Source organism: Rhinatrema bivittatum, chromosome 4 (genome assembly GCF_901001135.1).
Source record: "Rhinatrema bivittatum chromosome 4, aRhiBiv1.1, whole genome shotgun sequence".
In the NCBI taxonomy this organism is placed as follows: Eukaryota; Metazoa; Chordata; class Amphibia; order Gymnophiona; family Rhinatrematidae; genus Rhinatrema; species Rhinatrema bivittatum.
The window spans coordinates 53,285,954-53,310,515 of record NC_042618.1 but is presented as its reverse complement, the minus strand read 5'-3'; the positions used below and the strand labels follow the sequence as shown (position 1 = coordinate 53,310,515).

Here is a 24,562-nt window from a genome sequence, read left to right as displayed (position 1 = left end):
AGGCATGGGTGCGGGAACGCTTGGCCTTCTTTAGAGCAGACTCCACAACAACTGACTGATGAGGGAGATGGCACCTCTCAAACCCCAAGGCATGCTGCACTAAACAGACAGCATCAGCCTTCCGATTCACTGCAAGCATGGAGATGGGATGTTCCCAAATCCTAAGGAGTAATTCCTCAAAGATCTCAGAGGGGAACAGCCACCATCTCCTTTGGGGCATCGACAAACTGGAGAGCTTCCAGCATATGTCTGGCATAGTCTTTCATCAGAAGCTGAAACAGAATGGTTTCTACCATGGCCCTGACAAGCGCCGCAAAGGTCAGGTCCTTGGGCAGAGACAGACTCTACTCCTCTGGAGGAGACTGGTCCGAGAGAAAGACTCTGAGGTATTATCCCCCCACGGGTCATACAGGGGCCTCTTCCTCACTAATATCATCCGGAGACACCAGTGGAGGGCCCCTGCCTAAGCCCCTCAGCTTGGGCAGCGAGGGCACCACGGTCCCTGAAGGACCTGGGACTGGACCAGGCAACTCAGCAGCACCAAGGGCCTCAATGGTGCTGCAGGCTGTGATGGGACTTCCTCCTCTGAGAAACCCACAATGGGGATCACACCGGATGGAGGAGGCAATGGTAGCGGCCAGGGTATCAATGGACCCCCAGGCACTGGCTGCATTGGGAGGACGCCAAGGACATTGAGGCGCTCCAGCAGTGGTGCCAACATCAAGGGCACAGGCTCCGGTGTTGGTGTAAGAACTGGTGGAGCTGGCGGCTCGATGCCCTGCAGGGCTCGGACGACCGCCAGTTGCACCCTGCATTCCAACTCCTCCTGGAAATCCACCGAAGTACAGGAAGGACGGAGGAGGGGGGAGATGTCACCAGATCTCCCTCTGAGCCCTGAGGGGGAATCTGTGCCCGGCACCGGTAGGGAATGCTTGGGACTCCCGGATTTGATTCGAGGGCAGTGTCTCCTCTCTGCGGGGTGGCCGCAGGGACATTACAGTGGGCACCAGTGCCAACCTAAGTCCAGTACTGTGCGTAGACGGGAGACTAGTGGTGATGTTTCCTGGACTTTCCACAGTGCTGGGCCCAGTCTTTCCTTGGCGCCAAGGAGGAAGGAGAGATACAGACATCCTGGAACATAAAGACACAGATGACTGAGGAGGGATGGACAGTGAAGGCTTGGTGTCCATTGGTTCCCCTTGGCCTCTTGGTATTGATGCTCCCAACACCGGGCTCTAGGGTTCTGACTTCTTCAAATTGAAGAGCTCCATTTTATCCAGGTGGGTGCACCAGCCCTTGGGGGGGTCATTTGTTGACAAAACACCACCCCCGAAAGTAGTGTGATGCCCCCAGGCAGAAGACACACATCATGCAGATCCGTGAGGGGCATGGTCCGAGGGCACTGAAACCTTACCAAAGCCATTTCCAAAAAGCCCAGCAAATGGTCTACAGAGGGAAACACCACCGGGAATTGACCGCACGGGGGGGAAAAAAAAAAGCTTGCCGCACCGCCTAACTAAGCCAGGAGAATGGAGAGGGACCTTGTGCAGGAAGAAACGAATCAGCTGGGGGAGGGGGGGGGGGGGGAAACCACAAACAACTTTCCACACAGAGAAAAAAAAAAAGGAGCATGAGCTCCACAACCACAAAATGATAGCTATGCGGAAGAGACTGGAGAGGGACCCCGCGTGGACGTGGGGCATGCTCAGTGCGCCAGTCAAAGTTCTAGAAAAGCTGACATAAGTTTTCCGTGCCAAGCTCCATCCGATGTCACCCATGTGCAAGGGCTACCATCCTGCTTGTTTTAGGAGACACTGTCATTTTCCCATTGATTTTTTTTTTTTTTGTTATTGCATTGAAATTCCCAGAAAAAGAAAAAAAAAAAAAACAAACCTCAGAACTAAGGTCCCTACAGATAAGACAGAATTTGAAAGAGGTTATAACATGTACTACAAATGTGAGAAGATGAAAAAAGTGAAGGTTATGGTATTTAAAGAAAAAGCAAGGAAAAGAATGATAGAATCAAGTATTAAAATTATATCTGCTAAGGCAGGGGTAAGCAACTCAGGTCCTTGAGTCCAGCAAGTTGGTCAGGTTTTCAGAATATCCACAATGAATATGCATTTTATCAATGGAAGCAGAAACCAGATTGTAAAGGATATCAATATTTCTCTGTTGGGTCCATAAGGAAATTTTACAGAAGGGAAAGATAGTCAGCCCAAAAAGTATAAGTGAAAATTACTTGGTTTGAATTACAATGATGTGTTTTAGTAGTAATCAATTACTGATAATCTGAAAATAGTGCTACAATGACATTTGCTGAAAAATTTAAAAATATTCCAAATATATTTATACCATGCTACATTTACAATGAAAAATACTCAAAGTAGTTTAATATATATTTTATTTTTCTTTATTTTTATTAGTATACCATATGACAAAGCACAACACTGTTTGAAATAGAAAAGCACTATAATAAGTGAATATATATGGTTGGGGTTTTTTTTTTTTTAATCTCGCTTTATTTAAACATTTTTAACAATAAACTACTAAAGGTACCACAAAAATAAAGCAGTTAGGTCTCAGGAGTATTAACAGTGTGAAAGTTATACTGAGTTGCATTAGGCAGTAGCAGGAACAGCAATGTAAGGAAAGGTATGATATACATAACAAGAGAGACATCAATGTTTACAGAATTCCAAGTAAGGTCCCCAGAAGGTTAGGAATTTGGAGAGGGCATTTAATTGATCATACAGGAGCTGTTCTAAGTCACTAGGCCCACCAGTAATCCAAGTGTGGACTAGCTTTCCAAAATTTGGCGATCATAAAACGAGCAGCCAGCAAAAGCTGTCCGACCAGCAGCCGATGCTTGCACGACACAGACTAACCCGTCCATCTGCCAAGAAGCCCTAAGCTGGGTCCAACAAAAATCAGATATCCCAGAATGTCCACAAGGGTTTGGGTGATTTGGGACCAGAAAAATTGAGCACTTTGAAAATCCCACCATTTGTGCCAAAAGGTGCCAATTTCCCTATAACCTCTCCATCATGTAGGATCAGCACCCTGGCAAACTGTAGAGAGAAAAAGAGGCTTCCGATAGGTGTGGTGCAATAGTCAAAACATTAGGGCGACCTGCTTTGCACAGATTGAAACCTGATGGGTGGATGTCCAAATACCCTTCCAATCCTGCGTTGGCAAGGTTAACCCTAGGTCTTCATTCCAAGCAGTGATAAGTCCGGGAGCAGTAGCAAGACCAAATTTACTACGCAAGAGGCCGCCATAAATAAGACCAATGCCTCGCAGTGCTGCTTTAGGGTCACTTAAAATTTCCATCCCGTTTAGTGGTCCAAGAGGCCAATCAAGAGGTACACGCCTGCATAAAGCCTGGCAAAGTCGCGAGTAGTAAAGTTCCGTGTTTGGATCAATGTCAAAATCCTCAACCAGGGTAGAGAAGGGGGCCGCCCCTTCTCCTCGTCCTTACTCCATAAAGTGGACTAGAGAAATTAAACCACACACATGCCATGCCTTAAAGACCGGGGGAAAATACAGCTGGACAGGACAGAATTGCAGTATAAAGGAGAAATAGGAGAAATCTCTTCCCCGTCCAAGTGAAGAAAAATGAAAGACCTGGCGCCAGACGCGAAGGCTGTGCGCTGGGATAGGATTAGCCCAGCATGCTGTGCGACATATCTGAAACATAGGTGGCATAAAAGGTAGCATAGCGAGCCCAATCACTCCCGCTTGTTCTTGTTCAAGAGGAACCCAGGACACATCAGAGCCACAGATCCTTACTTACATACTAACAAGTCTAGCTGCCCAGAAGTATATACGGAGGTTGGGCAATGCCATGCCACCCTGCTGTTTAGTTATCCATAGCTGACTTAACTGGATCCTCACAGGTTTATGATTCCAGATCAACTGTCCCATCAGCTCGTGAATTTCTGCGAAAATTCATTTGGGTATATTTGCAAGGAACGTGCTGGAAGCAGTAAACTAAACTAGGAAGAATGCTCATTTTTAGAAGGTTAATTCTTCCCACCCAGGAAAATCGGCATGTCGCATCATCGTTGCATTCTGCCTTTAATTTCATGAATAAGATCTCTATAATTTGCCGCAAATACATTTTTTGAAATCTCAGGGTAAAAAAAAAAAAAAAAAAGATGCCAAGGCATTGAAAACCATCCAGCATAAGTTAGCAAGACAACAGGGAATTGGCAGAAATTTATCTTAGGGTAGATTTTGGATTTGTCAATGTTAATCTAGCAACCAGAAAGAGCACCATAGTCCAATAAGAGATACAAGAGGTTCAAGCCAAAAACAGAAGGTGTCGACATGTAAATCAGGACATCGTTCGCGTACAGAGAAATCTTGTGTTCGCAACCACCCAGGCTGATTCCATGAATACTGCTATGTTGTCGTCTGGCAGCAGCTAAGGGTTCAATAGCAAGGTCAAATAGTAAGGGAGAGAGTGGACATTCTTGGCGAGTACCCCGAGCAATACTGAAAAAAAAGTTAATAGGCCATTAATCAAAATGCATGCCCTGGATGATACATATCGCGGATCCAGGCCAAAAATTGTTCAGGCAAACAGACATTTTCAAGAACGCAAAACAAGTATGCCTCACGTCACCCTACTGAAAGCTTTTTCCGTATCCAACGACATAATCAAAGTAGGATGTCCAGCCCTCTTAGCTAGGTGTAGTACATTGAACAAGCGTCTAGTGTTAGAAATAGAAACCCTTCCCCTAACAAAGACAGTCTGGTCTTTATGGCTCAAATCAGGCAAGACTACCTCCAAGGGCATCTGTAAGATTTTAGCCAGAATTTTCAAGTCTGCGTTTAACAACGAAATGTGTCTATAAGATCCACAGTCTAGGTGTCTTTGCCCTTTTTTGGGATAAGAGTAATAGTGGCATCAGTGATATCATGCAGTGCCTTGGAGGAAACAGCAGCATTATTAAATAGGGGGAGAAGAAAATGAGCCATGTCCGAAAAATATTTCTTGTAAAATTCAATTTGAAATCCATCTAAGTCAGGACACTTTCTGGCCAGCAATTGCACAATCGCTTCCTGAATTTCTAACAAAGTAATGGGGGCAACCAACCCAGCACACTGTTCCTCTGAAAGGCATAGCAGATGGACGCGGTCAAGAAATTGTATGATAGATTCAGTGGAAGGGGTCTACAACAAATTATATAGAGTAGAAAAGTAACACATGAATGCTTGTTCAATTGATGAGGGTGTGAGAGTATGGAGCCTGTATCATCCCAGATAGAGAGAGTGTGCAATTTGGATGCCTGTTTTTTTAACCAACCTGGTTAGCAGCATGCCAGGCTTGTCTGTACTCAAAACGGGAATATTTTAGGGCATGTCCTATCCTATCTCAAGGGACTTCAGCTCCCTCCATTTAGCCTCCAAAACTTTATATGTGCGAGGGGAGCAGTCAGCCTTATGTTGCTTCTCTAACTCCACAATAGCAGCAAGCAGTTCAGCCACTTTCCTCCCACACATCTTCAAGTGGCTAGAGTATGAAATAATTTTACCCCTCAAAAAAGCTTCCCAGCGGAGACCAGGACAATAGTTTGTCTCTGGGTTGAACTCATTAAAATCAGCCACAGCCTAGCGAATTCCTCATCACCAAGGAGGGAAACATTCAACCACCAATTACAAGCATTCTGGCTTCGGGAGCCAAAGTGGAGCTGGACAGAAACAGGGTGATGGTCTGAAAGAGTGCTAGCAAGAATTGCACTGTCCCGCACATTGGAGAACAAGTGGGCATACACATAACAATCAATCCTACTGCACATGAATGTCTAGGCAAACAAAAAGTAAAATTGCGCTCTGTTGGATGGTGTCTGTGCCATACATCTATTAGGCCAAACATAGTAATAAGGCCAGTGTCATGAACTACCGCAGGTAGACCAGATTGAGGGTGAGAGGTTGTGTCAATGTTTGGGTTATTACAAAAGTTCCAATCGCCCCCAACCAGTAAAGAATTGAATCCAAAAGAGGCAATCTTATCAGTCAAGTAACGATAGAAAGCGTGCTGGTCAGAATTAGGCCCCTAAACATTAACAAGGGTAAGAGTCTTAGAATTAAGTGTACATTCCAGGATTACGAAATGACCAGCTGGGTCAGAAAAAAATCTATTAACATGGAATGGCAAACTTATCAATAAGGACACAAACACCCCTACATGAGAAGCAGGAGGAGTGATAAAATTGGGATGGGTCGGCACTGTTTAACTTCTCATGTTCTTGGGGTGTTAAATGAGTCTCTTACAGTAGAAGTATTTGTGCATTATGCCTACGAGCAAATTGTAAAATCCTCTTGCATTTAATTGGAGAGGAAATTCCCCTTACATTGAGAGATGCAAGTAACAGAATTAGACATGACAGGGGTTAAAAAAATTAGACATGACAGGGGTTAAAAAAATTAATTAAAGAAAAGACAAAAACAGAAAGTCTGCAATACAGCACAAGCATCAGAAGAATGCTAAGGAGACACAGAAACCAACCTGTGCCTTTAGTGTGTGCCTGCCTGAGGCACACACTCCCTCTTTTTATGCAAATGCATAAAAAGAGGGAGAAAAACCAAGTGCTGTCTCAATAAGGCTAAAAATTAAATAGAAACAAGAGACCTTGCATAGGAAAATGATTGTGATACCGTTGCCCATACCCAAAAAAACCACCAGAAAAACTTCATAAAAGTAACCCAACCAACCCAAACCAATGGCTCAGGTAAGGGAACACTAAACTGCAAGGTGACAATAATTAACCCCCTTCAACCCATTGCCCCCCAGATGGGAATTGAATCAAGATCCAAGGGGTGGGCTACACCTTACAGAAACCCCCCCAGAGAATTAAACCCCACCATAATGAACCAGAAAAACCATACACTCTGCCAATCTGGCATCATAGCCCACAGAAATCTACTTCTTGTTACACCCCCCCCCCCCCCCAAAAAAAAAAAGAAAATCTCCCCAAGAACTCAGAGTCCGATAAAGGAGTTGAGTGGCCCAGAAAGTAGTACCAGAAAGAAGAAAGTGCAGGGAGCAGCCCTGGGATAGTGAACAGGGAAAATGGAGGGAAAAAAAAAAAAAAAACACACACCACAGAGAGGCAAAGGACAATAAAAACATCAAGGGCCCCTGCAAACCTCAAAACAACCCTAGACCAAGAGAGTACTACCATTGTATACATAGTATAAAATGAAGCTGAGACTGCCAAGGACAGCAGTAAGGCAATAGAAACAGAGTCCACAACATGGAGTAATGCTCCCCGAGCCCCAACCCATGAACCGCAGACATAAGGTAACAAATGTCTAAACCAGGTAGACTGCGATCAATACAGAAGCAGTGCACCAACGCGTCTCCAAGCGGGCGGGTTCTAGAAGGACATCAGATGTGGGGGTCCGGGCCCTGGCATGCGCAGAATAGAGAAGGCACCTCCAGTGTGCACGCCGGATGCGCATGGAAAAGGGCATTAATGAATACATTAATGAAAAAAGAAAAAAAAAAGTGTATAGCAGCAATAAAGAAAAAATAACCAGAATGCATCAACACCAGGAGGGAGAGAAAAACAGAAAAAACAAAACCAACCCCGGGGAAGAAAAAATTAAAAAAGCTTGCACCCCGGACAAACCCAGTTACCTGACAGTATCCCAAACCCAGCCCCCAAGAGAAAGAAAGAAACGGGTCAGAGAACTAAAGACTAGGAGAGGAGAGCAGAAAGGCAGAGAGAAAGGTGCTGGAGACAAGGAAACTCCCTTAATGGAGAGAAAATAAGAAACGAGCTGAAAAGTCAAATGTCTTGAAGTGCAGAGGCTGCGCGCTGTCTTCTAGCAGGTCTCACCTCCCCCATCTCTTCAAGAAAGCGGTACTTCTGTCAACGATTCAAAAATTCTAATCTTACTGTTGTTCAAAGTAACCTTCAGTCACACCAGGTAGAGAATAGCGTAGACCAAACCACACTTCTGAAATTCCTTTTTGATTGAGCCATATGGGGTTCTGTGTTTGAGTTGCAGCAGCAAAGTCTTGAAAAAACATCACTCAATGGCTGCAGTAAGTATTATCACAGAGTTCACAAGTCTTATTCAAAACACACACTTTGTCTTGAAAGTGGACCTATTATCTCAGAGGCCCAATGTGTCAGGGAGCCATTTCTCGAAGAAGGCAGTCTGATCAGAACCATCATCTCCCTTGGGAAATCCCACGAGATGAATGTTTCGCCGACACCCGCAGTTCTCAAGGTCTTCATGTTTTTCCAGTTATTGCTCTGTATTAATGTTCGAGCCGCTCTACTTTGCTGCTAGCTGAGATAGCCACCATCTTGAGATCCTCCTCCTTAGTTTCTAGGGCAGAGCTTTCCAAACTTTTCATGTTGGTGACACACTTTTTAGACAAACATAATTTCGGGACACAGTAATTCAGTCTACTAGCAAACCAGAGGTTAAAGGTTAAATGAACAAAATGTATTTCGACAATTTATGTATGTTTCCTTAAATATATACATAATAAAATGTTTCACGACACAACCTATCTTGTGAAAATCTTTCATTTATATTAAAAATATATAATATTCCAAGATTAATGTTATTGTTATAATTTATGAGTAACAATAATAAAACAAAGTTATTATGTTATTCAATTTACCTCTTTAATGAGATATATGAGCTTGAGCTTGATGGGATGAACACAGATTTGAATATTTGGTGTTAATAAGAAAGTCCAAAGGGTCTTCTGCATAATTTTAAAAAGCTGGCCAGTTTCACACTATAAAATTATTTGATAGCCTCATTCAACTAATTCTATATGGCTATGAAAGTGAAGTCTGGAATATATAGGAAGGGACAGAATGTCAATATAAATCCTGCACCTCCAGTTCTGTAACTCTGTGCATCCACTGAAATTCCCCCAAACAATGGAGCTTGAATGTTTCCCTTACAGCTCATCATACTAAAAGATGTTTTCAAATTCTGGTATCACCTCACAGTAACAGCAGCACAAACACCTTCCACTGCCAGGCACATTGTGAACGAAAATAAAACCTCGCAAAAAAAAAAAAGACACTCAAAATCTATACTGCAATCCCATCATAACATAACAGTAATAACACCAAGGACTCTAACAACAATAACCCTACCTGTGAAAAAGCAAGGGTAAATATTATACTGGGTCCTAGAATACCAATACACCACCTACTGAGGAAACAAAACAAACCCGATTGCTATAGATCCCTATGCTAGCGAATTTCTCATCATGGTCACACACACAGAGCAGAGACAGACCCTCACCAAATACAGAATACAAAATAGAGGAGCACAAATTAGACAAAAACTGAAATGGAAACCCCAAGAAGCCAGACTCTGTGTATTAATAATGGAAAAACAGAACCATCATTCCTCATAAAACAAATAAAATCAAGAAACATAAAGCATCAGTTATAATAGTAAAACCATACTAATAAAAGAATATTTTAAAACTACTGATAAATAGAATTTCTATTCATTAAAATCATATACATTTTTTACAATTTCCTAAACACCAATAAAATATTTCAAAACAGCACATATATCAAATAACACCCAATAATTAAAACTAATAAGGATTTTAAAAAGCCCTTGCTGTCCATACGTGGGAGCTCTTGATTTCCAGTCACCCTGATATTGTCAAGGATTAGGAGGTTATCCTCTCTCTCTCACACATACTCACATTTCCATTCTCTCTCACACATACACTGTCACATACATACACATTCATGCTCTTATACCCACCATAACCTCTCGCTCTCACAGACACTGACACACTCTCAAGCTCTAAGACACTCTCTCTCCCTCCACACACACACCCCCACACAAACTCTTACTCCCCTGGATTTTCTCATACATACTCTGTCTGGCTCCCTCACATACACACAAACACACACACCCAGGCAAGCTCCCAGTCACTCACACACTGAAACTGACCCCCAGGCAGGCTTCCATTCAATTTCATACCACTCCCTCAGGCATGCACACATTCATTCTCACACACACAGACCCCCAGGCAGGCACCAATTCATTCTCACACACACATACACCACACACAGGCCGGCACCTATTCTCACACATACAAACCCCAGGAAGACACCCATACATTCTCATACACAGACACACCCTCAGGCAGGCACACACTAAAGGCAAACCCCCTCTCTTTCTTTTGCCAGCAACCTCGGAGCCTCTCTCATTCCTCTGCTGCCACTGTCACTGCTGCCGCATGGCTATTGGGGAGGCGCCGATTGCTGCTATTGGCACTGAAGCCCATTCTGCTGCCTCCTCTGTGCAGGCCCCGTGGGTTTCTACTTCCTCCATGTTGATCTCGTACATTGTGAAATCAGCATAAAGTGCTACTCTTGCACATTACCAAAGATTACATGTGCCAATCAGTAAAAAGTAATTTATTTCTTTTTTTTTTTTTACCTTTGCTGTCTGATCTTAGTTTTCTAATCGGTTGGTCACAGGCTTTTTTGTTCCACCTCCCCTTTCTTATTTTTTTGCCAATTCCTTTCATATTGTCTTTTTTTCTATTTCTTTTCTCTCTATCTATCTTCTTCCCTCAAACATTCAGTCAGGTTCTCATTCTCATATGCTTTCTCTCTCACACACTCACAGGCTCTCTCTCATACAATCATTCATACAGTCTCTCTCTTGCACATGCTGTCTGACTCTCACACACCCAGGCTCTCTCTCACACCCACATGTTGTCTTGCTCAAGCACAGGCTCTCACTGTCACATGCTCTCTCATACAATCATTCATACACACAGGCTCTCACTGTCACATGCTGTCTCTCACACACACACACAGGCTCTCTCACATGCTGTCTCTGCAAACATTCAGGTCCTCACTCCCGCACACAATCGCTCAACTCACCTCACTCCCGCACACAATCGCTCAACTCACCTCACTCACGCACACAATCTCTCAACTCACCTCACTCACGCACACAATCTCTCAACTCACCTCACACACGCACTCTACGGGCCCTCAGCCGCTCTCTTACCTCTGGGCCTCCTCTTCACGGGTCGCTGCAGGATGGGCTCTGCAGTGGCCCTGATCTTCTCGGGCCGATCGCGGCGGCGACCCTGCTACCGGGCCTCCTCCTCTTCTCTCCCCGCTGCAACAACACTGCTGCTCCTCTTCTGGACGCGGCTGACGCTCCTCCCCCTTTCTGCCCGTGCGGCTCCGGCAACATTTTTCTTCCGGGGCCACATGGGCAGGAAGGAGGAGGAGCACCTGCACGTTTCGACGCGACCTTTTTCTTCTTCGGGCCGTGGTGAGGTGAGCTCCACCACGGCCATGCCGATCTTCCTGCTGTGTGTCTGCGGCACACAGCACAGCGATATTTTACTGCTCAGCCGCCAGTGGGATGAGCTCCACCGGCGGCTGCATTGGCTACCACTTGCCGGTGTGTCACGTGCACCGGGCTTGCGCGACACACCGGCACACCTCAGGCGACACACCAAAGTGTCGCGACACACACTTTGGAAAGCTCTGTTCTAGGGAGTCAAGCCTAGAAGAGTTATCCTGCACGGTGGAGACCAAGGAGGAACTTTTTTCCACAACCACCGCTAATTCACTGTTGATGGAGGCAGTGAGCTTTAAGGAGAAAGCTTCAAAAAGCTTTTTAAAGTTGTGAAGTAGCATCCAGTGGCATAGGAAATGCAGGCCACTCATCCTCCTCCACAGCCCGATCTTCTGCCTCTTCCCCCTGCCTGCTTGCACTTTTCTCCTCAGAGCGTAGTTGTTTGGCCGGGTGATCAGCCAACATGGCAGGCAGGGATTTCGATATGTATCCTTAAACAGTTAGGATGAGAGATAAGAGCCTAGGACTATTGATTGAGACCTAGGAACCAGTGCAGGACACAATTTCCCTTTTAGCTGCACATCGCATTACCCCCCTCCATATATGGGTATTTTGATAAAACCTGAGACAAAGGGCCCTATGGACTAAGCATTTTCCCCATACACAAAAGGAAAAAAAAAACATTTCACACACAAGCCCCCAAAGTTACATAATAATGGCACTGTGATAGTCCCACAACTAACCTGATATTGAATCCAGTAACACAGGACTCGAACCCTAGCACCAAGTCACTGCAGAGACCCAAAATTGATACACTTGTCTCTTCAACATGGGTGAACAAACAGGAAGATCAGAGGCTGTGCAAACCAGAAAGCAGAAAGTGATACATATGTCATTACTGTGCTAGTATGCCCACACATGCTGAACAGGAGCAGGACAGCAGGCCTAATGGGAAGCAACAATGTTAAATGCCCACATGGAACTGAAGAGATGGCACTATCAGCAGCACAGTACTGCAGGTGAGAGCTGTATATCACTTAATGGGCTGGAGAAGACAGTAAATATAAGAAGGATTGGTTGGGGGGGGGGGGGGGAGAAGGCTCAGAGAGGGGAAGACTATTGGGGATTGGGACACAGCAACACGTAAGGCAAAAGGTAGGCTTAATCTGCGGTGGAACCCAGTTCTGACACCTTCTTTTCAGGCTTAAGAGGCAGAGCAGCAGGGAGTGTTCTGCTCCAGCCCTTCTCCTTCAGGCAGCCTACAGTGAAAAGAACAGTAGGGGGCTAAACCAGAAGCACACAACAGCCACTCTGCTCTCTAATCTAGCCCCTCTTCCCCCACCCTACACTTTTCCTGTATTGCAGGGACTAAAGGGAAAGCAGTGATACTGAAGCAGACCATGCAGAGCAAAGAACAGGCACAAAAACAAGCTTGAATTATCACACATTTGAAAGTTGTGAGCCAATTTAAGGCTCACAACTTGATAGTTGGCACTACATTCACAATTTTCAAATTTATGCTAATTCAAACCCTTTTTGTGTCCATTACCAAGGGCTTAATTTCTGGCAGAAAAACCCAGAATGGTGTTCTGCTACTTTTCTAGGACCTGAGAAAGCAGAGCAGAGTATATCAGTTCTGGCTCCCTTAAGGAACCAGAGTACAGCTAATAGTTGCATGGATAATTTAGAGCTCTCCAGCCGGTAGAGGAAGCAATGAAGAATAGAGTGTTGGAGCTGCTTACCCTGCAACAAGGGCAGCTGCATGGTTTTGATGTGTGTGAGAGAGAGTTCATACCTGGCCCTGCCCCTCTGCACAGGTCAAATCTGGCTCTGCCCATCTCACACATATTCACTCCATTCAGTGACATTACAAAACATATCTTTGCCTTTTGATATTTATATAAAGTCAATGTACTAGACTAGTACAATATACATCCTTAAAATCTCTCATATTAAATCTGACATTTTAAATAAGTAATTAAATAAAATCAACCCTAAAGAAAAAAAATTCATTCAAGGATGTTACATCCTCCTAAACAAAGTTGCTTACATTTCTTTCAATCTGCATCACAGACAAAGTCCATTGGAAGTGAAACTCCAAACTATTATAATAAATACTAAAAAGGACAACTCTTACATTTGTTAAAAAGCTGAATCATCAGGGGCCCCATGTATATTTGGTTGCCTCTTCCATTATGTGAGAGTGAGAGAGATTATAAATGCTGTTAACAAGTATTCAGCTGTGATATCAGCAGTCTACTGCATTTCATAAATACATTAAATTTTCAGAACGATAAGACAATTGATGAGAAACTGAGGAACCTTATGGTACATTATTCTGGAATTGTTACTTAGGTCAAGTATACTGAAAAAAATGTGCTAACTGTACAGAATTGACCATTTAAAGTATTCTGTTGCTACAGACAAGAATTAAGCTGAGAAATTATATACTGACAAGGAAAAATAAAATTGACAGAAGCAAATAATTAAGAAAAACATGTTAGAATCAGATATTCTAGCGATAGCTGTTGAAATATTCTAGCATCCCATTGAACAGCTCCTAACAAAACATTCATGTCAAAGAAGATTTGTGTACTTTTCCTGAATTTAGCAGATTAGAAATCATTATGACACCCTCTCCCTGGAAAAAAAAGTCTCTGATGCAGAAGTTAGCTACTGTCCAGATTTATTATTTTGCAGTTTTATCTGAAAAGGTTATAGAAGAATTACGTTACTTTTATCTGGGTTAAGAATGGTTGTTTATTCATGTGATGAATTTAAATATGCGTTTCTCTAAAGCCACATAAAAAGGGCTCAATTCATTTCAAATCTTTTTGGGCAAACAGTGCCAAAATCTAATAGCAACTGTTGTAATAAATATTTGGGAAATATTCTGCCAAAAATAAGTATTTGTCACAGTCAGAAAAGTTATTTAGAGCTACCACATATGCACCATGAATGTCATCTAAGCTGCATACAGATATGCCTACACAAACACTGACTCACCCTAATATACAGTGGCTTGCAAAAGTATTCGACCCCATAAAAGGTCAGATATGTGGATTATAAATTACACAGATTGTTCCAGAGAGTATGCTCTTAAAGTCAATTTTCAAAGTTACAATTCATTTCTCTGCATTTTTGGTAAAATAAAATTTTAAACTGAAAAATGCTGCTTGCATAAATATTCAACCCCTTCAGACTATACTTGGTAGAGCCACCTTTTGCTGCAATACCACAATACTTAAAGCTGTTAAGTTTCTACCAGCTTTCATACTATTTGGGAGCAATGTTCGCCTATTCTTCCTGGCAGATTTGTTCCAGGTTGATTGGATGATGCTTATGGACTGCAATTTTTAAATAATGCCACAGATTCTCGACTGGATTGAGATCTGGACTTTGACTTGGCCATTGTAGAACATTCACCTTTTTCTTGTTCAACCAACTCCTGTGTTGCTTTGGCCTTGTGCTTGGGATCATTGTCCTGAAAGATTAACTTTCTCCCAAGTTTTAGTTTTTTAGCAGACTGAAGCAGGTTGTCTTGCAGTATCTACCTGTATATTGCATCATCCATCCGTCATTCAATTTTAACAAGATGCCCAGTCCTTGCTGAGGAAAAACATCTTCAGCATGATGATGCCACCCTATACTTTACTGTTAAGAACATAAGAAATTGCCATGCTGTGTATATATTACCTGACTTTGTACAGTGGTGCTTCTCTGCAGATATTTGAACACAAAGATAATTAGGAACCAAAATCTTAATATATCAGCTGGGTCAGACCAAGGGTCCATCAAGCCCAGCATCCTGTTTCCCACAGAGGCCAAACCAGGCCACAAGAACCTGGCAATTACCCAAACACTAAGATGATCCCATGCTAGGAGATGATGTTGCTGAGGAATGGGCAGTGTTGAGTTTGTGCCACACATAGCGTTTTTAATTTGGGCCAAAAAGCTCCATTTTTGTCTCATCTGACCACAAAACCTTATCCCACATTTTAGCTGCAACCCACTGATGCTTTCTGGCAAACTCCAGATGTGCTTTGATGTGATTTTTCTTCAGTAATGGCGTTCTTCTAGCCACCCTCTTGTGCAGGCTAGTTGTATGCAGAGCACTTGATATGGACTTGTGCACCTCCACTCCAGTCTCAGCTACTGAACTCTGTAGCTCCTTAAGAGAGAGACTGTTAGCCTCTGTGTGGCTTCCCTCACAAGTCTTTTTCTTGCTCAGACGCCGAGTTTTGAGGGACAGCCTTGTCTAGGCAGTGTCTAGTTTATTATGATGCAGCTTCCATTTGCTCACAAGTGATCCAACAGCACTCCAAGTGCTTGGGATATCCAAGTACTTGGACATTATTTTGTAGCCTTTTCCTATCTTGGGTAGGTCTATAACATTATCTTTAATTTTCTTAGAATGCTCTTTGGATTTCATTTTGATAGCTTTCCTTCAGATTCACAGTCTGACCAATGGCACTGGAATTGGGGGTGGGGGGGTGTCTTTTATCCAGAAAAGCTTATCTTTTATAATGATTCATAGATACAGGCCAATTGTAAGAGCAGTATCTTTCATCTGTGTAAACTTGGAGCTTCCACAGCACAGGAGTTGAATATTTATACAAGTAGCATTTTTCAGTTTTTAATTTTACAAAAAATGTAGAGAAATAATGAATTGTGACTTTGAAAATGTATGCATTCTGGTTTGCAACAATCTGTGAGTCATTTGTAATCTACGCAAATCTGACGACATTTTAGGGAGTCGAATACTTTTGCAAGCCACTATATGCACCACTTACTTGGCTCCAGGAGCCTTTGTACCCAGAAGTTTATTCCTTTCTGCTTGTGTAGCTTCTTCCTGCTTATTACGCTAGCCTCAACTCCCATTGCATTCCATGGGAATAATTTTGACAAAAAAAAAAAAAAAGCAACAACTTTATGCTTTAAGAAAAACAGAACAGTTCACTAGAACAAATAAGCTTTTCCTCTCTCATATGTCTCCAAACAATTGGAATCATTCCTTAATTTTTAAATGTTGGCTTAAGTTTACCATGTAAAATCTAATGGACATCGCAGCACTAGAATTTCATAAGCATAGAGCATGACTGCAAATAAAGACCATATGGCCTATCTAGTCTGCCCAATTTTAGTTTCTTCCTCTCCCTCAGAGAACCTCTTGCTTGTCCCATGTTTTCTTTGGTCTCCAAAACACCTACATTTGCTTATACCTCATTTTCACTACCTCTGGTTTTTCAGTCACAACTTTATTCTCTTTTTCACCAGCTCATTCTATTACACTCCACTCTCCCCATACTTTCTACACTTACATACATATTCACTTCTCAACTATTCAAAACATGTAAAACACATGTATCCATGGGACTATACTTCCAGAACAGTATAGAAATAAAAAAAAAATACACTGCTGGCATACTATACAAGCACATTAGCCAGCAGTGTCACACCATACTCACAGTATTAAGTAGCATAACTACATGGTAATTCCTAAAATATTAAAGTTACTGCACGCATTATTCATCACTGACATGTCAACATTCATATCTTCCCTGTCATATACACCAAAGAGAACTTTGCATATATGAAATGTCAACTGTAAAAAAGTAATTCAATATTTAACAAATTAAACAAAAATAATATTTAACTTTCCATGGGCTAGGGTAGGTGTAAACCAGTCTATATGTACTTCTGTATTTTAGGTTACATACTGTTTAAAGTTAAACATGCTTATTGTTCTTTGGGCTCTGCACATCTCCATCCCTCTCCCCCCCCCCCCCCCCACTTTTCCTTTCCGGGGTTAGACTACATGGCTACATATAGTCCATTCTGAGCTGTCACTCATTCTAACCTAGGAGGGGTAGAATGGACAGTGAAGCTTCAGGGTTGTTAAAAACCAGGTGTGTGTTGTGAAAGAATTGTTGCTGCTTTATCTGCAGTGCTGATATTAAGGCAAGGAAAATAAGGCAAGGTGCAAAGGAAATGCGATACCTTTTTTTTTTTTTTAATTTCTTTTAATTTCTTATATATAAAAGAGTTCCCTAGCTCATACGACATGCACTTCAACTTTACTCTAATTTATGAAAATGTTTTCTCTACCAGGATTTAAAGATGTTTATTTGTATTTGCATAATCTTATCTGGTGTTTAGTTTAAAGATTTATAGCCTACTACATCACAAGTTTCGAAGCAGAGAACAAAGGCTGGGCATGAATAATTAAAACAAACATCCAAAAAAATGTAGTAATACAAACAAAGGGAAAAAGGATATGAACTGACCTGCGGTAATCCTAGGAGGAGCACCTCTGAAATTTCTAAAAGCCCCTTGGAAAAAAAAAAAAAAAAGAGAGCCAAAGGGGCCATGGTGTACCTTGGAAATGTGGAATTTTAAGACAACTCCTGCTCTGCTTCTTGCAAAACCATTTCACTGTAATATGCATGACCCTCATTATCCCTTTGTTTATATGCAGTTGCTCTTCTGATGTCATCATTTACAGGTGGGTGGAGGAAACCCAATGAGTATGCACTCATGTCAGCAGAAGGTTAAAAAAAAAACAGAAAAAAAAAAAGCATGCCCACATTTGGGCCGATACAGCACAGTGCGCTCCAGCGCAGCGCACTGTTACCCCGCGAATGGACGTGCTAGCTTTATCCCTTATTCAGTAAGGGGTAATAGCACGTCCAAAACGCACGTCCAAACCCCCCCAAACCTAATAGCGCCTGCAACATGCAAATGCATGTTGATGGCCCTATTAGGTATTCCCGCGCAATACAGAAAGTAAAATGTGCAGCCAAGCCGCACATTTTACTTTCAGAAATTAACGCCTACCCAAAGGTAGGCGCTAATTTCTCTGGGCACTGGGAAAGTGCACAGAAAAGTAGTAAAAACTGCTTTTCTGTGCACCATCCAACTTAATATCATGGCAATATTAAGTCGGAGGTCCAGGAAGTTAAAAAAAAGTTAAAGAAAAAAAAAATTGAAATAGGCCTGCGGCTTGAAAACCAGACGCTCAATTTTGCCGGCGCCCGGTTTCCGATCCCATGGCTGTCAGCGGGCTCGAGAACCGACACTGGCAAAATTGAGCGTCTGCTGTCAAACCCGCTGACAGCCGCCGCTCCTGTCAAAAAAAGAGGCGTTAGGGACGCGCTAGTGTCCCTAGCGCCTCTTTTTACCGCCGGCCCTAATTAAAATACTGAATCGCACGCACAGGAGTGGGGCCTGTTCGCCCGTTCTTTTACTGTATCGGCCCGATTGCAATCGCCGCACCACCTCATTTACATATGTACAAAAGCAGTTAAATGGCCCAACTCCATAAAAAAATGAGGAAAAAGGAAACAAAAGAAAAATATAGATATCATGTTCTGCCAGAAGTGTTCTACATTCTAAATTTTGACAAAAATGAAGCCCTAGAATTAAAACTGAACTTTCTTGCACCTGCTCTGCATTTTGGACTAGAATAAAACCATTCTATGTTACTCTATAACATCCATGCATGCAGTAAAAAGGAAATCTATAAACATCGCAGAAAAAGGAATATAGGTTAATTTTTTTCTCTGCACAAGAAAAATGAGGGAACCAAATTTAGTGAACAGCAAAAAAATTAAATTAATTACAAGTATTACAGTATACATATTTTACCTATAGAAGTGATTTATAATCCAGCTTCAGAATATTTCACATACTTGCAAATCCCTTTTTAGTTTGAACCATTTCATTATTTTTTTTTTAATTCTAGCAGCAAACATTCAATTTAACAAGCACAGCTCACTCTGCACCCACATTTACCCTGTCCCATGTTTATTTGGGTAACAGTGAAGACAATAGGAATCAGATGATGAAAACAAGCCCTTTATTAAGAATGCCCAACTCTGGCCGAGTTTCACTCTTTTGCACAGAGCTGCCTCAGGGGCAATTGATTGAACCAGGACCTGGATTGGTTAACATTGATGATATTGCAATGATATTCAGCGTGGTTGAGTTCGTATCAAATCAGAAGAGCTTCTTTTTTATCCACACAGCATTGCCATGTGATACCAACAGTGAAGACAATAATATTCAATAAATTGCAAATCCAAACAAACAAGCAGTATTACTGCTCTAGGCAGGCATTAATAGCCGTGCACATCAAAAGAAAGTACAGAAAAGAAGAAAAAACTGCTTTTCTGTACTGTCTCCTACTTAATAATCATTGTGATATTAAGTAGGATGAAAAATAAAACACAAAAAGTAAAAAAAAAAAAAATGACAGTCAGACCCATCACGAAAACAGACGCCGAGTTTATTGGCGTCTGTTTTCCTTACCGGTGGACAGCCATGAAAACAGACGCCGATAAACCAGGCGCCTCCTTGCTAACGCGGCCCCCTCATTTAAATATTGCATAGTGCCCCCCTTGGGGCGCTATAATGCCTAACCCACACAATAATGGACTTATCCCAGCAGTAAAATTAAAATTAAGGGGAAGGGGTAGAGTTAGGGAAATGGGGTGACGGCACCATTTTTGTCATTACCGCCAGCAGTAGCACGGGAAATAGCAACACCTTTTAGCGTGGTGCTATGGGGGTGATAGAGTGCGGCATGACCACGAAACCACACCACTGTGATGCGGCCAGCTGCACACTAGCACCCCCCCCCCACACACCACCGCAGCACAGGAATGATGAATCTAAGCCTTAGTTTATAAGTTGCGTGGAGCATGTAGATGTACCAAAGTTCATGCTTCTGGAGCTTCAAAAATACTTTTGTTTGGGATTTTTTCGTTCTTAACTAAATTAACCTCTTCTAACCTTTACTATTTAGAGGCCGAAATGCTAAGAGTAGAAAAACGTGCAAAGTCTACTTTGCAAGAAAAAATGATAGTGCACGTTATTTGTAAATGTGCACATTATATTAATAATAGAAGGCATGGGGTAAACGTCATAGAGCAGTTATACACTTAAAAAAAAAAACCCCACAAAACAAAAAATACCACTTGCTGGACAGACTAGATGGACTTTTTCTTCTATTTACTATGTTACTATATTTTAATGCACGAAGCAAACTTTGAACGGTGAAAATTTCACACAAATAGTAAAATGTCCAATTTTACCCTTGCAAAAATCTAAATAGTTAATTGCTGCAATGAAAAATTATGCAAAGCAGGTCATTAACTATTATTGCATAGAAAACCTATATGCAAAAATCAGCTATGCAACGCCTTCTTGCAAAAAATTAATTACATCTCAATAAGATATGGTTAAAGTTTTTGCAAAAAAAAAAAAGCCTCACAGCAAAATTATGTGCATTCTTCTACTGGGCCCATAAGTATGTAAATCCCAGAGGAAAAATAGCATGCACAAAATCACAAATAGTGTGTGAAACATTACATCTCTCTAATCAGCTTCATTGTAATATATATGCTCCTCATTACCTATTTGCCGATATGCAGAGTTGTTCTTCTCATAACACCAACATTTAGAGGTGGAGAGAGGAATCACACTGATAGTATATTCCGGTTAGGTCATCAGCAGCAACTAAATGCTTAAGAACGCAATACATTTTTTTTTTGCTGCAAGGTTTTCAGATTGCTTCCACTCTGCTGAGAGTTCTGAAGTCAACAGTACATGATGAGACAGGTTATCAAGGATAATTCTGCAAAGTAGTGAGTCATGCCAGCTTTTACTTTTAATCAGGCACATAACTTTTCAGCTACTATTATAGCAAATAATTTCTAACTAATCACACCTTAGGGGTTAAAACTCAAAAGGAAAAATCTGCAATGGCTTCAACTGCTATACAATGTCAATCTTAAAATATTCCTTGTTGGATATACAGCTAACAGGACTTGTGGGTTTTCAGACTAGACCCTGTGGTCTTGGGAAAGTTTCTCTTTCTTCTATGTTTTAGTTTACCATGTTGCAAACAAACAACAATATATTTTCTTCTCCTTTTCAGTAGCTATTATGCATTATGGAGAGCAATTCATCCTCAACAACTGCTGCATATATAGCTCTGAAGAGTAAAGGTATTTTGAAATCCCTTACACAGAATATCATTAAGTTGTTAAGTCCCACCCCCAGAGGTAAAAATATAATCGAGCTATGTTGGGAAAGCCTAGTAGTTTCCGGGGTCAGATTTAAGATTATGGTGCCCATAGACAAAGATAGGTCCTGTTAGTTTCTCCACTGGAAACTAAGAACCAGTGCTGAAGTCTTTGTCTTTAGTTTAAAAAAAAAAGTAACTTAAATGTTAAAATGTACTTAGCCCAGAAGGCTGACTACTCCCTAGAAGTCCAGGTAAAATCAACAAAAAAGTATTTCAAAGCATTGTAACATCTTAAATTATTATACCAAAGGTTTCCAGACCCTATGCTCTACAACTATGCTTACTGCTTTCTATCTGAAAAGTCCAGGCCAAAACAGAACAGTGTGCTTGGCCACGCGTTTTAGATGCACTATTACCCCTTATACTGATAGTGCGTGGAAAATGCGCAACCAACCCTCCCCCCAAAAAAAACTAATAGCGCTCATCACATGCAAATGTTAGTCGTCTGAAATACAGAAAGCTGCACATTTTGCTCTCAGAAATTAACACCTGCCCAAGGGCAGGCATTAAGTTCTAAGCAACCCTGAAAAGTGTACAGAAAAGCAGAAAATACTGCTTTTCTGTACACCCTCCAACTTAGTATCCTAGCAATATTAAGTGGGAGGCACCAAAAATACAAAAAAAAAATGTTTTTTCATCTGCCTGCCTGTCAACGGGTTCGAAAATGGACACTGGTAAAATTAAGTGTCGGTTGTCGGACCCACAGACAGCCACCTCTTCCGCTAATAAGCAGGCGCTAGTGACGCGTTATTGTCCCTAGCGCCTCCTTATCAGCGTCCAGCCTCATCGCGTGCCCGTACTCAACTCGGGGCGCCACCTCTCCCGCACCTTTTATTGAATCAGCCTGTAAATTAACAGAATGTCCAAACCTTGACTTACAGAAGTTTGCTGGTAGTCTACCTGCTTTAGCAATAAGTGTTTTTAGCTTTAAACCAACTTTTTTTTGTTTTTGTGTAGAATTATCGCCTACACAAAAAATCCAAATCTATAAAATCATGTTACCATTTTGAATTAGAATATAAAAAACTTAAGATGTGGTTACTAATCAATATGTTCTTATAATTTTAAACCTCAAAAGAAAATATAATTTGATCTTTTAAAATCCATAGCAGCTAATCAAATCATTGTAATCATCAATCTAGCCATGAAAAGATGTCACATATACTCGCTTTAGCTGAGTTCCTGTTCCGACTTCCGTGTTTTAGAGAATTTGCTATCATTTTGATTACACAAGCACAAACACATGATTTAGCAATATTGCTGGTGAATTACTGCTGAGTATGCAAATTCACATTTGTTCACTCAACACCGATAGCCACATGAACTTTTTTTTTTTTTAATTCATGGGAAAACAATGCTAATACATCTAGCCTCTACTGAGATATTTAAGTTTATAAAAGTAAAAACATTTTCTACCGGCATCCTACCAACAAAATACTTGGCACATTACCTGCCATCGGCTATAGGTGAGTAGAAGGAGCGATAAAGGGATGGCAGTGCCTGACATGGCATGAGTTGAAGGCATGCTGTACTCGGAATTATAAAACACCTCCAGTTTGGTAACTGGAGGGGAGGAAGGGCGAGGCCATCGGATAACGTCCTTGGTGCACTGTCCCAAATACATCACCAAGACCCAAATCACTATCAGCTTTCTGCCCACATAGGCATCTACGTTCCAAATCCAAAAGGGGAAAAAGGAGATGTAGAAGAGCTCATTGCCCAGTTCAGTGCCAAAGCTAAAAAGGTAATAAAGAAACTTATTGTTAATGACGAAATCCTGCCCTGCTTCCTCTGTTAGAGAATTTCTGCGCTTGGGTTGCTTCGTTTTCTCCTGCTCAGATTTCCGCTGCGGTGGCAGGGAAAGATCCGAGGCCGCAGACACAGGCGGCTCCTCGTCGCCAGCCTGCCGGGGTTGCAGGGCATCTGGCCGCAGTAGGAGCACGCCGTTCCTCAGTCCATTCATGGGGCAGTCGGCCTTCAGCTCGGCGTCCGAGCCGATGTCGGCACTGCGACTGCCCCTCCAGCGAAGCTCCTGGCGCTCTTCCTCTTCCCCAACCCGGCGGCGATTGCCGCAGTTACCATTAGACAGGAGCCCACCTACTTCGCTGGCTCTGGAGAAAGAGCCCTGCACCCCGCACAGCCGCTGAAACCTTGCCACCTTGTTTGGATCCTGCAGGTAGTTAAACAGCCGCAGTACTGCCGGTTTCTGGGCCATTTTTTTTTTTTTTGTCAATTTGTTCGTTTGAAGATGGGGGTTGGAGGGATAATACAGGCAGCCGGTAAAAAGCCTCTCAACACGGCCCTGGAAGCCTCCAAAAGAAAGGGAAAGGAGACCGGTCTCGTTGCGGATTTAAACGAACTCAGGACTGCCCACCGCCGTTTCTCAGTCCTCGGTCTTGAGGGAAAGACGCAGTTAATGCTAGCGCGCTGCCAGCTCTTTTCTTCCCACTCCGGACTTCTTCGCTATCTTTTAATTCACACTGCTAGAGTAAATCTCTGAATCCTGTCCAGCCCTTCGCCGCTCTGTTTCCTCCCGCCACCACAGCCAGCGGCGAGTAAGGAGCGCGCGCGTGCTCTCACACACACACACCCCTGTACAAGGAGAAGAAAGGCGTCTCGCGCACTGCCGAGCCCAGCGCGTGCTGCCGCAAAAACAGTTATTAAAAAAAAGAAAAAAACTCCAGCGCGCAGCTGATGCTCACGAGACAGCTGCTGGGCAGGCTTCCGAAAGAGGAAGTGAGAAGGGTACGGGAGGGCGGAGCAGGAGGAGAGCGGTTGCGTGTCTGCCTGCGGTAATAAGCACGTCAGGGTGAAAGAGGGTGTCCCCGCCAGCCGAGTAAGCAGTGCTTAGCTCAGTCCAGCACAAGGGTGATAGGGGCCAAGATAATTTTTGAAACGTTAATATTCTTTGTTATAGTTAGGTGCCTCCGTTTTCGGTTTTTATTTTATTTTTCCCAGGAACCTGGTGTTTATTACCAGAAGAACAAAAATTGTATTTACCCAGATAAATGCCCAGTCATTTTTTTTACACTGATTTCCCTATTTTTGTTCTTCTGGTAATAAATAATACCTGGGAAAAATAAAATAAAAACTGAAAATTAAGGTCCCTAACTATAGTATAGTAGGAAA

General features: G+C 42.4%; 1 protein-coding gene across 2 annotated transcripts in view; it reads right to left on the bottom strand.

The window, feature by feature from the left end:
• Positions 1-24,208, bottom strand: part of SGPP1 (sphingosine-1-phosphate phosphatase 1) — a 175,730-nt gene extending 151,522 nt beyond the window's left edge. The window contains exon 1 of one of the 2 annotated variants that reach the window (XM_029598129.1): positions 22,884-24,208. In XM_029598129.1, coding sequence (XP_029453989.1) covers positions 22,884-23,648 — 765 coding nt within the window. In that variant the 5' untranslated portion in view covers positions 23,649-24,208. The remainder of the gene's footprint in view (positions 1-22,883) is intronic. The other variant, XM_029598128.1, reaches the window with a different exon arrangement.
• Between the last annotated feature and the right edge of the window lie 354 nt (positions 24,209-24,562).